Genomic DNA, 15,058 nt, shown 5'->3' with positions numbered 1-15,058 from the left:
AAGTACTCCATAAATACCACTTGTAGCCATAGTGAGCAAAGATTACATATGCTAACTTTAACTAATTCTATCCAATAAAAATGACAAACATTTTCTAGTCATACCTTTTAAATATGTGATGATTTGCTCTCTTTACTTAATTTCATTTTGTTACAAATTCACTATTTTAGTTTTTTGTGCTCATTAAGCAAACTGAGCTGTTGCATAACCTCATTTGGGCTTTGGTATGTTTTAAATATTCTTATGTGACATTTTATGCGCTTAATTAATAAGTTAGTTGAAATAAAAAATCAAGTCATAGATTAATTGATGGAACCTAATCCCGTGATGGAAACAGTCATCACTTGCAGCCCTTGACTGATCACAGATGTTGAGCTGCTTAGTGGCTAAAAGGCTGTGGATGTGACAGGCAGCTCTCAGGTGGAACTGTGGGTAACTTCATGAATGTGAATCAGGGAGTGTTTTTTTTAAAAAGTTATCTTGTTCATCAAGTTCAAGTTCCCCCTGGCTGATGGTGAAATGGACACCCTAGATGCAATTATGTGGCACATCTTGCTCTCTGTATGACTATTTCTCTCAACTTCACTTCACCACCACTTATATGTCAAAAGTGTTTATAACCTTATGTCTCTTGTGCCATGTAGGAATATATTGCCAAAAAGTTCTCAATCATGCAGTCTCAGATTGGGTATGAGATCCTGGCCGAGGACACAATCACCGCGCTGCTGCACAACAACCGCAAGCTGCTGGAAAAACACATCACCACCAAAGAGATTGAGACCTTCGTCAGCCTGCTGAGGCGCAACAGGGAGCCCAGGTCAGACATGTACACTTCCACAAGAGCAAATAACCCGTGGGAGCAATTTAATAATGGAAAATACAGGAAAAATCTCACACTGTGCAGGAAAATTAGTGGTCAGACACAAGACTTTTTCTTGGCCAGTGGTTAATTTTGTAACACAAGGACTGAACACTGTCACAGGAGCTCAGTGTAATGCAGAATAATGCAATACAATATGTGAATCTTGCCTATTTAAAGCAGGTGTATGCAGAAATCTGACAAAGGAATCAGAATTTGAAAATACTCTCTCCTTCAGCAGCTCCTCCCTCCCTGTCCTAAGCCGCCCCCCCCCCACCACCACCACCAGACAGACATGAAAGTTTACACATCCTTTATACAGTAACCCAGGGTTTCCCATATATTGATTTGTTAACTCTTTTTTCATTGTAGAGTTGCCTGCATCTCATTAGCCCAGCCCCCCCTTGCCCCTCTCTCTGTCTCTGTTAATCAGACCACAGATGAGACAAGAATAAGCTTGTTAGCCACCCAACAGTCCCTCCACCTTGCTCCCCGCCACTGTTGACTGCTTCCCTGGGTGGAGAGCAGGGGTCAGCTCAGGAGACAAAGCTTTGGTCTGCAGCTGTAGTAGCTTGAACTTTGCCAGCACAAACCCCCAGTGCCTGTTGTCACAGTTTGCTGGTGACCAGCAGCAGCGCCAGGTCTTATCTGTGTAATGTCAGGAGAAAGTTTCCCTGTTTCCTGCGTTTCTGCTGTGGTGTTTGTGCTTACTGGATTTGGGTTGCTGCAGCTACTGACTCAGGGTCCATCTTTGGAGCTGCTGCCCACTCTCCTCCCAGTTACATTGTCTGTAGCAGCAGGGATTGAGATGGAGGACACACTGTGATTTGAAACTCTTGCTAAGGTTAGCTGCATGAATGTCAACTTGAAGCTGCTGCCATGAACCTTTGGCTCCAGTTAGCAGAGGCTAAACTATTAGCAATACTTTCTATCCATCTCTGAAAAGCATCCCCAATATTGACATATTTTATTTGGTTTACTGTCAGTCTGTCTTTTAGACTCTCTTTTGATACGTCCATTTTCCTTTTTTGGGTTGCTTTGCAGTGTTGTGTTTCCAATGCTGGAATAGCAACTTCATCTGCAGGATTCTTTGCCATTAAATCAAGCTTTAACCGAAGGGATGAGCATGCACAACTGCATTTGTAGAATAACCAGTAGGAACATGCTGTCTCCAAAATGACCTTGGCCAAAGTCTCCCATGTTGTGCTACATTTTTCTAAAGCCTGAAAGCTTTTGTGATTTGTATTGGAGTGGTATATTGAAAGGTGTTGCTGTTATTGTGTGCCTTATATGATAAAATACAATAGAGTATATACTGTACGTAGGAGTCATACCTTACACAGGAAAAGAGGGACAGACAAAGATGTTACGTACAGCCAGGTACACACACAAAATTCCATGTGTTCAATCAGCTCATGTGTTCCTTTGCTGAAAACGTGTGTGCAAAACAATTGTTAAACATGGTGATTCATGTCTGCAGATTCTTGGATTATCTGTCTGATCTCTGCGTGTCCAACAAGACCGCCATCCCCGTCACACAGGAGCTTATCTGTAAATTTATGCTGAACCCCTCCAACGCAGATATCCTCATCCAGACCAAGTGAGTCACACCCTGTGCTATCTATATTTAAAACACCCAAGTTGATCCTGTCGTATTTCAGTCGTTCATTTTTAAACATGTACAAACACGCACATTCAGTACGCTCTAAAGCATGTACTGCCTTCTCCAGTGTGCCTCTTGTGAAATAGATATTTTCAGCAGCTCTACGTCAGAGTGTAATGTGTGCAATTTTTCTAGTAACTGCTTTATGTCGCACTCTCTCCCCCGCCCTCCCCTCTCCCCCCCAAGACTAATCCCTAACACCGAGACCACCCTGGAGTCCTCGCTGATGCAGGAGGAGGTGGAGGAGGAGGAGGTTTGGCTCTACTGGATCGACAGCCACAAGGAGCCTCACGGCAAATCCATTCGCCATCTGGCCCAGGATGCTAAGGGCAACCACAAGATGGATGTGGACATTATCACCTATTACAGGTGACGGTGGCAATGTTGCTTTTAGCTCCCCGATGTGCTACACCTTCTCACCCCAGTCACACAAAAATAGCTGAAACAAGCAAGAAGGAGTTTATATTTTTCCCATTTTCTTTCCACGTCCAGTCTGAAAAATAAAAACATGTCCCTTACCTCCTCTGTAGGTACCAGTTGAACCTCTTTGCTAAAATGTGTCTGGACCGCCAGTATCTCGCCATCAACCAGATCACCTGTCAGCTCCCTGTGGATCTGATCCTGCGCTGCATGTTTGACGACTGCCTGCCCTACAACCTCAGAGCCTCCTTCTGCCGACTCATGCTGCACATGCATGTGGACCGTGACCCACAGGAGGCCGTGGTGCCTGTACGCTACGCCCGCCTCTGGACCGAGATCCCCTCCAAGATCACTATTCATGAGTGAGTGTCTGTCTGTGTGATTATGTGTGTTATGCGAGTCACTACATGCAGATTGTAATAATAATAATGATAATAAGAAGAACAGGTTACACTCACTGTTAGAGTGCATAAGCCAGTTTGAACAGGTGGGTGTTGAAAAGGGATTTGAAGGATGTTATGCTGTCAGACTGTTGAATGTGTGGGGGTAAGGCGTTCTGGAGCCTGGGGGCAGTGCACCTGAAAGCCCTGGCACCCATGGTGCTGAGGTGTGAGGTGGGAATGGTCAGGAGATCAGCAGAGGAAGAGCACAGGGAGTGGGAGGGGTTTTACTCCTGGAGAAGGTCAGAGAGGTAAGTGGAGGCTAGGTTGTGGAGGGCTTTGAAGGTGAGCAAAAAGTTTTTGTAGTCAATTTGGTACTGAACAGGGAGCCAGTGTAGTTGGATGAGAATGGGGTGATGTGGTCGGATGATGTAATGATCGCTGAGTTTTGAATGATTTGTTGCCTGTTAATGAGTTTGGTGGAAAGGCCAGGGAGAACTGCGCTTCAGTAGTCAATACGCACTGTAACAAATGTGTGGACCAAGACTTCAGTGCTGGAGATTGTGATCGTGCTCCTCCGCAGGTTTGAGTATGAGTCCACTGACACGTCCAGAGAGGACATGAAGAGGAAGTTTGCTCCCACCATGGATTTCGTGGAGGAATACCTCAAAGATGTGGTCAGCCAGCCTTTTCCATTTGGCGATAAAGACAAGAATGAACTCACGCTAGAGGTAAAATAAACTTCCACATTTATTTTCTCACATACAGAAAGCTATTTCAGTCTCAAATATTGCTTCATGTTCAGGTTTTTATCATGACGCTTTGCTTCTCTCTTCCAGGTTGTGAATTTGGCCCGAAACCTGGTTTACTTTGGTTTCTATAGCTTCAGTGAGCTGCTGCGTCTTACGCGCACTCTACTGGCCATCTTGGATATTGTCCAGCACCCGCTCACCTTCATGAACAAGCTCAACAAGAGTCCAGAGGCTGGTCAGTGCAGTTACACAGCAGAAGTGCATTATTTCATTGTGTTTGTCAACTCAGGTCTACTTTTATATTTAGCGTTTTAATCTCTTCCACTCCACCCTTCCCTACTATAGACCAATTTTTGTCTTTTTTAGGGGCGTACATGGGATCTTTAGGGTGAGATAGCAGGTCAACGGTATATGCCACATAGAAATGGTATACATAATCTGAAAGCAGGGAAACTGAGGATAAATTTGAGATGCAGATCTGTAGTGTGTTAAGTTTCTAGTCATGCATATATAATAAACACTGTGTTATGGTCTGGTGTGCAGACGTTTCGGGTATATAAGGAGTTAGAACACTACAATGGAAGTATATGATGGCCATTGTCATGCTCAATCATGTCTCATAAGTTGTTGCAGCAATTTTTGGGTCAACACCATTTGTTTCAAGCATATTTTATCACTTGAAAATTGATAAAAATGATCAAAACTCCCTTCAGAATACCACATTAAGACATCAAGACCTGCAGGGAACACCATGGAAAAATCCATGCTGTGATTTGGTTTTAAAAAACTTTTGACGTTTTGGAGATTTCTGTAAGAATTGCTTTTTTTGGTGATTGGATGGCAAGCACTTTTGTTCTGGAAACTTTTGAAATACCCCCTTATTGGAAGGAAAACCATACATCCTCTGAAAGCCCGAGGTCTGTAGTTTGTGGCTGTAAAGTTTCACGAGGCTGTTATTATCCAAGAGGTCACACTAGGTCATTTTATACAGTGAGGTCTGTTTAAAAAATGGTCTCACTACAATTTAACATCTACTACTGGGGCTAACATCATCACACAAGAATGAAATTGGGTGAATAGGTGAAAATGTATTCTGCATGTAAAACAAAAGTGTTGTTTTTGCCTGAAACTGCATGAGACTAACATAAAGTCAGCATGTCTGTAAAGGGGAGACTAGTGAGTATCCATAGATCCCATTTTCATTCAGATATCTTGAGGTGAGAGCCCAAGGGACCTCTCTGAAAATGGTCATGCTAGTTCTTCCCTCTTCAAAATGTAGCCCGACTTTGGCCGCAAACCGGCATGACATATACCAATGGATTCCTTAGGTGGTCTGGTTTCATATGATGCCAGTATCTGTCATGTAGCTTTTAAAATGGAGCCTTTGAAAGACAGTAATGTCGGCCGAGGACGCCGGCATCCTCACAGAGTGGAAGAGGTTATTAACCAGTAAACAGAAAGTTTAAAGCTAATGAGTAAAACTGTATTTTGTTTTTTCCTCGTCGAGGGACTAAGATAATTGAGCAGGGAGGAGGCAGTTTCATAATTTGGGTAATAAAATAAAGAACGCTAATAAAAAAATGTGATTCAGTTTAAGCTTACAAGCAAAGAACAGATGAGAGCCCGGCATCAGTAGTCCTCAGGTTTCCAGGTGGGAAATATGGATGCAGCAGTTAATAAATGTATGCAGAAGCAAGGCTGTGCATGAAGCATTAGGATTTAGAATTCAAGTGTGAGAGCAACAGGAGGCGAGCAGAGGGAAAGAAGAAATGGGGTAACAGTCTTGCTTTTTAGCTCTTGTGCAAATAATTCCTTGCGTTGATTTGGAAAAAATAAAGAAGCCTGGGTGTCAGGGTGGAACTGAGATATGAAGTTACAGAAATAGAGACGTGTCGATATGAGGTCAGAGATAAATTCCTGTAGATCAGAGGAAGAAAAGAGCGATCTGTTTCTTGGAAGTGATTCAGGATGATGCAACTGGATTGAAAAAGTTTTCTGGAAATGTTTAACATAAAGAGGGCAAAGTGATAAATATAAAGGGTGGTTAGCTTTAATGGACTGGAAACAATATCTGCGGATTTATTTTTGTTCAGCTGGAAAAGGTTCTGTGGCATCCATTCGATGTCCTCGGGGCACTTGTTTGAGCTTTTATGATACACATGGTCAAAGTTCCACATGCTCGACTATGTTAAAAGATGTAAATGATAGGCTTTACACAGACACACACGATGCAAAATGTGTGAAGATGAATGTTTTCCTTTAGGCAACAATGTCCTGCGTACGATCCACGGAGTCGGGGAGATGATGACTCAGATTATGATGAGTCGAGGTGTGCCTCACAGCCTCCCTGACACCCCTCCATCCCTGCGCTACGGGAGAGGACACTTCCTGCCGGACAATGAGGATGTCATGGTGATGGACACCAAGCTGAAGATCATTGAGATTCTGCAAGTAAGTGCCACCTACTGGGGGTATTTTTAGTGATTTCTGGTGAATTTTGACATTGTTAAAATGTTTGATTTTGTGCCTTTTGTTTCTCTCTTAGTTCATCCTGAGTGTGAGGTTGGATTATAGGATCACATACTTGTTGTCCATCTACAAGAAAGAGTTTGGGGAGAAGACCATCGGTGACAACTCTATGTCTTTGGCTGAAATGCCCCCAATAATGCGTAAGACTTTGCTCTCTCTTAGTACAACTACTAAAACATCTTTTCACATTCTAAATGATGTGTTTACTGACCTGTTGCCCAATTTTTTGTGTCCAGCTTCTGAACCAGACATAGATGAGATTGCAACCAAAGCAGAGAGCATGTTTGCAGGGAGGTTGGTGAAGCTGTGCTCAAATACACTCAAACATTCACACAAATAGTTTAATTGAAGATGTAAGCTGATTGTTTTCTTTAGAAATGATTGCATTTGCTTAAAAGCTCCTGTTCATGTTCAATTTCAGCTCAGAGCTAAGTGCGGTGGAGCTGGACGATGAGGGTGGCAGGACGTTTTTGAGGGTTTTGATCCATCTCATCATGCAAGATTACCCCCCATTGGTGTCTGGCTCGCTGCAACTCATCTTCAAACACTTCAGCCAGAGAGCCGAGGTCCTGCAGGCCTTCAAGCAGGTAGCGACACAGCACTTACACTTGAGCATTTGATACTTGGTGAGCTGACAGAGTGTGGCATTAGGCACTTCCTGAGTTAATCAGTTTGGATTAGGAGGGTTCTCCAAAGGGCCAAACAGCAGCTGCTGTAAACTGTCTCACTAAGAGCTTCCTCAGCTGGAATCTTGAGCTGCACAAGCTCCCGTTTTAACAATGCACTGACTTTCCAAAGTGGTGCACTGAGACTTCTTGGCAGACATATGCTTTCACACACATTTGTTCTTTTAATATCTTTGTGTCTGGTTTATTTCTCATCCAGTGTGTTTGTGTCTGTGTGTTTTCTTACCCAGGTGCAGCTGCTAGTGTCAGAGCAGGATGTAGAGAACTACAAGCAGATCAAGACAGACCTGGACCAGCTGCGTCTGACTGTTGAGAAGTCAGAGTTGTGGGTGGAAAAGAGTGGAGTCTACAGCAGCGAGGACCTGGGGGTCAGGCAGGGCAAAGAACAGAACATCGAGGTGCTGTACCACCATTTAATGGTATCCAGCACAAAAGCAAAAATCCACATATCAGATTTTAGTGTAGCATTTATTCCTCTTCGCAGGAAGTTACTATATTTATCTTAAACACCCCATCAGTCATTCAGCTGCACTGTAAATGGCCTCTTTGTTTGTTGTTATTGTTCATCAGAGCTGATGGGAAGCTGTCCTGTTGGCTCAATACGAAGGAATAATAAATAATGATGCCTTGCAGAACATGAATCTGCTGTAAATCAGTTTCATTAGTCAGTCCTGTAACATGCAGTGTGTTTTTACTTCAATATTGTTACAATAATGTAATGATAAGAATCAGTGCAGGGACTTTTCCCAGCACACTGTGACAAATGGCTGGTAATTAGAGACAGGATGTAGAGGTTGTTGCATACCAAAGATAAGCCTTTTGGAGTGAGCACATAAAAACGGTGGTGCTTTAGTTAACCGAGGCATGAAGCTACAACAAAAGCCCACAGAATTTTTGAATAAAATCAGTTTTAATAATTAAATGTAGTCACTAAAGACTTGTTCTGTCTTCATTTATGTGTCTTGCCAGGAGGTTGTCCTGAGCCCAGTACAGGATGGAGATATTAAACCTCAAATTGACAGCAACAAAGCAAACAACTACAACATTGTCAAGGAGGTGAGCTCCATGTCTTTATTTCCAGGTTATCCTCATCTTTTTGTTCTGCAGTGTGTCTGTAATGTGTGTGTGTGTAATTTTTAGATCCTACTGCGGCTCAGTAAGCTGTGTTACCCCAGTAAGAAGAGTCGTGTGCAGCAGCAGAGGCTGCTGAAGAACATGGGGGCCCACACTGTGGTGCTGGACCTGCTGCAGATCCCCTATGAGAAGGTGAGTAACAACCATAACAGCCAAGTGACCGACTCATCGTACATAGTGTTTCTGTGAGATCTTTGTGTAATGGGGTTCCTTGATGTCTCGCTGTCTAACATTCTCTCTAATGATCTCTCCTTGTGTTTGCTTGGTTCTGCTTTTGCACAGAGTGATGAGAAGATGAATGAGATCATGACCCTGGCACATACGTTTCTGCAAAATTTCTGCAGAGGAAACCCTCAGAACCAAGTCCTGCTACATAAACACCTGAACCTCTTCCTCACTCCAGGGGTATATTGACCTTGCTGTACTTTTCCCTTACTTTAACGGAGATGCTCTTCTCTAGCAGAGCAAGCAGAATTAGTCCTGGTGTTTTTTTTAAAAGCAGCTGTTTTCTTTGTTTTATTTTTCTGTTACACAAATGATCAAAATACTGTTTTTATACATATTTTCTTCCTCTAAAAGACTGAATAAAGACTGAATCATTACTGTTTTTTCCAGTTGCTGGAAGCTGAGACGATGCGTCACATCTTCATGAACAACTACCAGCTGTGCCATGAGATCAGCGACCGCGTGGTCCACCATTTCGTCCACTGCATTGAAACACACGGCAAACACGTTCAGTACCTCAAGTTCCTGCAAACCATTGTGAAAGCCGATGGGAAGTATGTGAAGAAATGTCAGGACAAGGTCATGACAGAGGTGAGAATAACTTGTGTCAAATGAAAGCATTTGTACTTTTATGCATTCGTCAGTATAACTGTTTTTCTTTGGGTGTGTGTGCCCAGCTGGTGAATGGAGGCGAGGACGTGCTGGTGTTCTACAACGACCGCTCCTCGTTCCCAGTGTTGCTGCAGATGATGGGCTCCGAGCGAGAGCGCACAGAAGAGGATGGAGCTCTGGCGTACCACAACACACTTGTGGAGTTACTGGCTGCCTGCACCGAGGGCAAGAACGTCTACACTGAGCTGAAATGCAACTCTCTGCTACCGCTGGACGACATTGTCAAAGTTGTAAATGATGTCCACTGTATACCAGAGGTAAAGGCTAGATCAGTTTATCAGACAAATTAACTTTTATCTCTCTTTTATCTGAAACCAGGCATCTAATTTCTTATTTCCTTATCCTTCAGGTGAAAACCGCGTATGTGAACTTTGTGAATCACTGCTACGTGGACACAGAGGTAGAAATGAAGGAGATCTACACCTCTAACCATATCTGGAAGCTCTTTGACAACTTCCTGGTGGACATGTCCAGTGTAAGGCTCTTGCAGACTGAAACGTCACACATGTCTGCCTGATACTTTTCTAATGAGGCAGTGTATGTGTCAAAGATACACTGAGACTGACTGAATCTATTCGCATGCTGCACGTGCAGAGAAAATGAGAGACGTGTGATGCGAGGATAACCTAGTTCAGAAGTTTTCCTGTGTTTTGTTTTTGTATTTAAGGTGTGCAACACTACTACAGACCGTAACCATGCCGATCTGGCCCTGGAGAAGTATGTGACAGAGACAGTGATGGCCATTGTCAAGGGTTTCTTCAGCTCACCTTTCTCTGTCAACCACTCCAACCTGCAGGTATTGTTTTTCACCTCTGACAAGCAGGTGAAATGTGCCCGCAGAGGGAGGCTCACTCACGGCACGTCCAAATCCTTTGCCAACTTTTAGCTACTTTACAGTAAAAAAAAATATGTGACGGAAGACTGCCTGCTTTACTGCACCATCGCCTGGGACCTTCTTGTTTCATTGCAGACATTTGTACCTAGAGCAGATGCTTGAGGTGTTTTTTACACAGAAGTCTGTACTAATGTCTCCTATCAGAGACATTATTGAAGCGTTCCCATCAGGATTATCTGTGTCTTTCTCTACACTTATGCCCCTTTTAAAAACACTATTCCCTGCTCTCTCTCTCTCTTCTCAGACAAACCAGTCAGTCTTCATCAAGCTGCTCCAGTCGTCTTTCAGGATCTACAACTGCACTTGGATCAACTCAGCTCAGAAGGCTAATATTGAGAGCTGTATCAAAACACTGGCTGATGTTGGTGAGTGCTGCTACACTGCTGTCCAGCCCTCGAATTAATTGAGATAGAGACATTTAAAATATATTATTACAATGTAAATTACCAGTTAATGTAGCGACTGGGCTGATTTTGTGCACAAAATCACACTGACATCCAACCCTTTGTGTTCTTCCCCAGCTAAGGCACGGGCCATAGCCATCCCAGTGGACCTGGACAGCCAGGTCAACACTTTGTCTCTCAAGGTCCACAGCAACATGGTGCAGCGAGCAGCCAAGGACTGGAGGATCTCTGCCCGCCAGAGGCCGCGCAAGGAGCCCCTGGGTGGCCCTGACTACAAGAACATCATTGAGAAGCTACAGGTGCGTTTTTTGTTTTCACAAAACCAGGAGTCTACAGACACACCAGCAGCTCTGAGACTGCACAAAGGCACAGCGGGGCTTTGCTAATATCTTGCAATGACAATTCTTAAAGGTATACTACGTTATTGTTTGTAAGCATGCTCGCCGGTGAAAGTGAAAGTAAAATTCAACCCCAGATTCACTCTCATTTGGTGTTTCGCCTTGTTATATCTGCATTTTTTCAGTGCTGTGTCTATTACATTCCGGCTGCTTACAGTCTGGCACATGGTTCCTACCTTTTTATAAAGCCCTGACCTCACCCCAGTGCTGTGGGGGTACACACCCATGAACATCCCATCCATCCATTTCTATAGACACTTATCCTCTTGAGGGTCACAGAGGTGCTGGAGCCACTCCCTAGTGACGTTTGGCTAGAGTCAGGATGCACCCTGAACAGGTCGGCAGACTATCACAGGGCTGACACAAAGAATCAAGCAGCCATTCACGCCTAACATGCATGTCTCTGAAGTTTGGGATGAAGCTTGAGAACCTGTAGAAAACCCCTGCTGACATAGTTAGAATGTGCAAACTTCCAGCCATGTTCGGACATATTCTTGCAGTGATGCAACAGTGCAAAGCCCTATACTGCAACATAGAAAATAAGAAAATACAGGCAGAGGGCAGAGTCTCTGCAGAAAAATACACCGCCATACTCTTCCAGTGTGAGAGAGGTTACTTCTCCATGAGTCTATACATTTTTTTTTTCCAGGAAAATCCTGCATAGCATTTCTTTAAGCAGGTGTAATATTCACTATGTTCACCATCTTAGTTTAGCATGTTAGTATAACAAGATTTGCTAGTAAGCACAAAGGCTGATGGGAATGTCATTATTCTGGAGGCATAAACCATGCATGGTCATAAATGGAACTATTACTATTACATTTTGGGCCTGATGATGGTACTAGAAGAATGAAGGGATCACCAAAGTTATCACAATTCATCCTGAGAGGGCCATGAATGTCTGGAACAAATTTTTTTTGGCAGTCAGTCCAATAGTAGTCAACACATTTCAACTAAAAACCAACACTGGACACTAGGAGATCACCAGTGTTACTTGGTTTCATCCTCTGGAGAGGATCTGTAGCTTTAAAAAATTTCATGGCTATCCAGCCAACAGTTGTTGACATATTTCAATCGACTGCATCCCCAAGAGCTGTGCTGCTAGCATGGCTTAGAATTTACATGAACATGAGAGTCCAAATTGAGAACTTTATGGAGCCTTTCTGAGTCAGCAGTATCAGCAGCGTTTGGTTGAGCCTTTATGTGTGTCTGTCTGTGATGTACAGGGGGTCGTGTCTCTTTTGGAGGAGCAGTTCAGTCCGAAGGTTCAGGCGGAGTTTTCCGTGCTGGTGGATGTTCTCCACAGCCCAGAGCTGCTGTTTCCAGAGGCTGCTCGCTTACGCTGCGAGAGCGGAGCTTTTATGTCCAAGTAAGTCACCATCCGTAACCTGTGAAAAGCACAAAGGACACACTTCTTATTTCTGAAGGCCTCGAGGCAACATTTTAAAGTCTAAATCAAGCTACAGAGACGACCGGCAGCATGGCTGATGTTGCGGTTTTGGGTTAGATTAGGATGTTTGACACAATATTATTTGCTAAATATAAGATTGGCTTGTCAAAAATGAAAAAGGAAAACTAGGATTAACTAAAACCTACACTAATTAAGTACTGCTAAATGCTATTGTATTTATTCAGTAGTTTTGAATGTTTGAAATGATGAATAATGAACATAAGTGGATGGTAATGGTAAGTGGATTACACAAACACATTAGATATTTCTTAGAAAATATCTTGATACATCATCAAACCTCTAGGGGTGCTGTTACTCTGCTGCTGCTGCTGCTGCTGCTGCTGCTGTGTGACCTCCCTGGAGAGCAGAAAAGGAGATTACACGTGCGGTGATCAATAAAGAATTGCTTTGTTTTTAACCTGTGAGCCAGTGACTGCATTAGCAGGACACGACTGCAAATGACACAGCACTTCTCTTGTCACTTTGTCAGACTGATCAAACACACCAAGAAGCTCATGGAAAAAGAGGAGAAGCTGTGTATCAAGATCCTGCAAACCCTCAGAGAGATGCTGGACAAGAAGGAATGCTTTCAGGAGGCTGTGAGTACTTGACCCTGCATGGGGAGTATGTCACTGAAACATGGTTTTAAATATGTCATTTGCCACTTTAAGAAGAAAAACTTCTACAAAAAAATCTCGTCTCTCACACTCTCACGGTTACATAAAAAAAAAATCATGAATTGGGTAAAATTATCTCAAAGTTTGCAGTGGATTCAGCTCCGTCTGCAAGTGCCAGCAATGCTGTACTCCCATCAGCAGTGCGGTGTAGTCCTTGTTTTCTCCCAGGTCTGTCGGCCCAGAGCCCAGACTCCCCTTCATCAGTATGCTGTGGGCCTTTCTATGTTACATAAGACAGGGAGGCACTTGAGGACACACTCACACTGAGAGGGAGAATAGGAGGGAGGAAGTCAGGGAAAGAGGAGGAGGAGGAAGAGGAGGAGGAGGGGGGCGCAAGCACCGAACAAACAAATCAATACTGCAGCGAGTGTGGGGTGCGGGAGCCCGTCTCCTGCTGCACCCCCTCTCAGCCAGAGGCCTGGAGAGTGAATGACATGTGTTGGTGGAGGAGACTTAAGGAGGTGGCTGCGTGTGTGTGTGTGCATGTTTGTGTGCACCAAGAGGGTGGAGGGTGAAGGCCAAAGTACAAAAAAAGTCAGGTCTGTAATCACCTTTGGAAGGTTTGGGAGTTTGCTCCAGCTGCGTGGTGAGAGGAGGCGACTGTGCAACACTAAATGTGCTGCTCCAGCCGAGACTTCCGTCAGTGTGTGTTAAAAAATCTGAGTCAGAAGACAACAAAAAAAAGCATCACTGTTTTAAATTTAATGGAGCTGAGTTTATTGAACTAAACATCCTGAAGTAAACTTGGGCGAAAGCATGTGTTGCTGTCCTCTGACCATGTGGGATTCATACAGACGTGATTATTTCTGGCTGACAGTGCTGTCCTACTGAAGGCTGTTGTTGTTGCAGCACATCACTTGTTAGAATGGAGTGTATGTATATGCATTTACCCTCTCTGTCAGTGTAATTGCATTAGTAATAGTGTCAAGACTACCTGTCTCAATATAGCACATGCCAGCCAGTGTCACTTACAGCTGCTCGAGGAGTCAGAGTTTTGTTTTCCCTATTTGTGTTTGCATCTTGTGTCAGTCAGCCAAGCAGCTTTTTTTTTTTTTCCTTTTCGAAAGGCAAATGATTCAACAGTTGTGTGGAATAAGATCAGAGGAATTCAAAGTGGAAAAAACAGTCACTTTTTAAAAAGCGGCTCGGCGCATTCGAGCAGCCAGACAGTGCGGTAACGATATGTGAAATGTCAGTTTGTGTAGGTGTGTGTGAGTGTGCTCAAGCATGTATTTGTGGCCTCTCTTTGTCATATCCCTGTAGCCCTGAGCGTGGAGCTGCAGCCTCACTGCACAGGAGAGAGGGAGAGGGAGAGAGAGGGAGAGAGGGAGAAAACGATTGATGGAAATAATGAGAGGGAGAGGCAGACAGACAAAAACAGAAGGAGAGAGAGACAGAGTGACAGCCTAGGCAGCAGAGGTTGGTGGCTCCCCTGGGGTGCAATGAGTGGGTGGAGGAGAGTGAGAGAAAGAGATGGAGGGGAGAGTGATTGAGGGAGGGAGGGAGGGAGGAAGGGAGGCAGCCATGTGAGGAGCCATGTGAGTGGAAGGGAAAAAAAAAGTGGGCAGCGGCTACAGGGTGAGGGATTGGAGAGAAACGGAGTCTGCTCAGTCCATGAGGAGACAGGGCAGGGGGTGCGCTTACGTAACAGCCTGCAGTGGCTGAGCCAGCGTCACGTGGACCATCACGTTCTCCCTCCCTCCCCCCCTCCCTCCTTCCCTCCTTACTCTCACTCTCCTGTCCGCTCGCTGCCTCTCTCTTCCTCCTTTGCCCCCTCTGTGCTTTGTCTCAGTCTATCGCATTCTGTCTGCCCGCCCAAGTTATTTCTCTCTATCTCTCTCCCCCTCTAGTCCCACCCAGGCCCCGCTCTCTGTTTGCCTGGGTCATGCCAGGAGCGCTGGTCGGGCAGCGGGG

The 15,058-nt window shown here is 44.3% G+C and overlaps 1 protein-coding gene across 2 annotated transcripts in view; it reads left to right on the top strand.

The window, feature by feature from the left end:
- The window catches only part of itpr2 (inositol 1,4,5-trisphosphate receptor, type 2), a 78,785-nt gene that overhangs the window by 21,962 nt on the left and 41,765 nt on the right, over positions 1-15,058 (top strand). The window contains exons 16-37 of one of the 2 annotated variants that reach the window (XM_050072760.1): positions 645-817; positions 2,340-2,459; positions 2,709-2,891; positions 3,053-3,304; positions 3,906-4,053; positions 4,162-4,309; positions 6,338-6,525; positions 6,620-6,743; positions 6,840-6,897; positions 7,025-7,190; positions 7,520-7,687; positions 8,259-8,345; positions 8,430-8,555; positions 8,706-8,828; positions 9,039-9,239; positions 9,326-9,577; positions 9,670-9,795; positions 9,988-10,116; positions 10,460-10,580; positions 10,737-10,918; positions 12,244-12,386; positions 12,958-13,066. In XM_050072760.1, the coding sequence (XP_049928717.1) occupies positions 645-817; positions 2,340-2,459; positions 2,709-2,891; positions 3,053-3,304; positions 3,906-4,053; positions 4,162-4,309; positions 6,338-6,525; positions 6,620-6,743; positions 6,840-6,897; positions 7,025-7,190; positions 7,520-7,687; positions 8,259-8,345; positions 8,430-8,555; positions 8,706-8,828; positions 9,039-9,239; positions 9,326-9,577; positions 9,670-9,795; positions 9,988-10,116; positions 10,460-10,580; positions 10,737-10,918; positions 12,244-12,386; positions 12,958-13,066 (3,327 nt within the window). Of the gene's footprint in view, positions 1-644; positions 818-2,339; positions 2,460-2,708; positions 2,892-3,052; positions 3,305-3,905; positions 4,054-4,161; positions 4,310-6,337; positions 6,526-6,619; positions 6,744-6,839; positions 6,898-7,024; positions 7,191-7,519; positions 7,709-8,258; positions 8,346-8,429; positions 8,556-8,705; positions 8,829-9,038; positions 9,240-9,325; positions 9,578-9,669; positions 9,796-9,987; positions 10,117-10,459; positions 10,581-10,736; positions 10,919-12,243; positions 12,387-12,957; positions 13,067-15,058 lie in introns of both variants that reach the window. The other variant, XM_050072759.1, reaches the window with a different exon arrangement.

This window comes from Epinephelus moara, chromosome 20 (genome assembly GCF_006386435.1).
Source record: "Epinephelus moara isolate mb chromosome 20, YSFRI_EMoa_1.0, whole genome shotgun sequence".
NCBI classification, from domain to species: domain Eukaryota; kingdom Metazoa; phylum Chordata; class Actinopteri; order Perciformes; family Serranidae; genus Epinephelus; species Epinephelus moara.
This window is presented reverse-complemented; position numbering and strand designations above follow the sequence as displayed.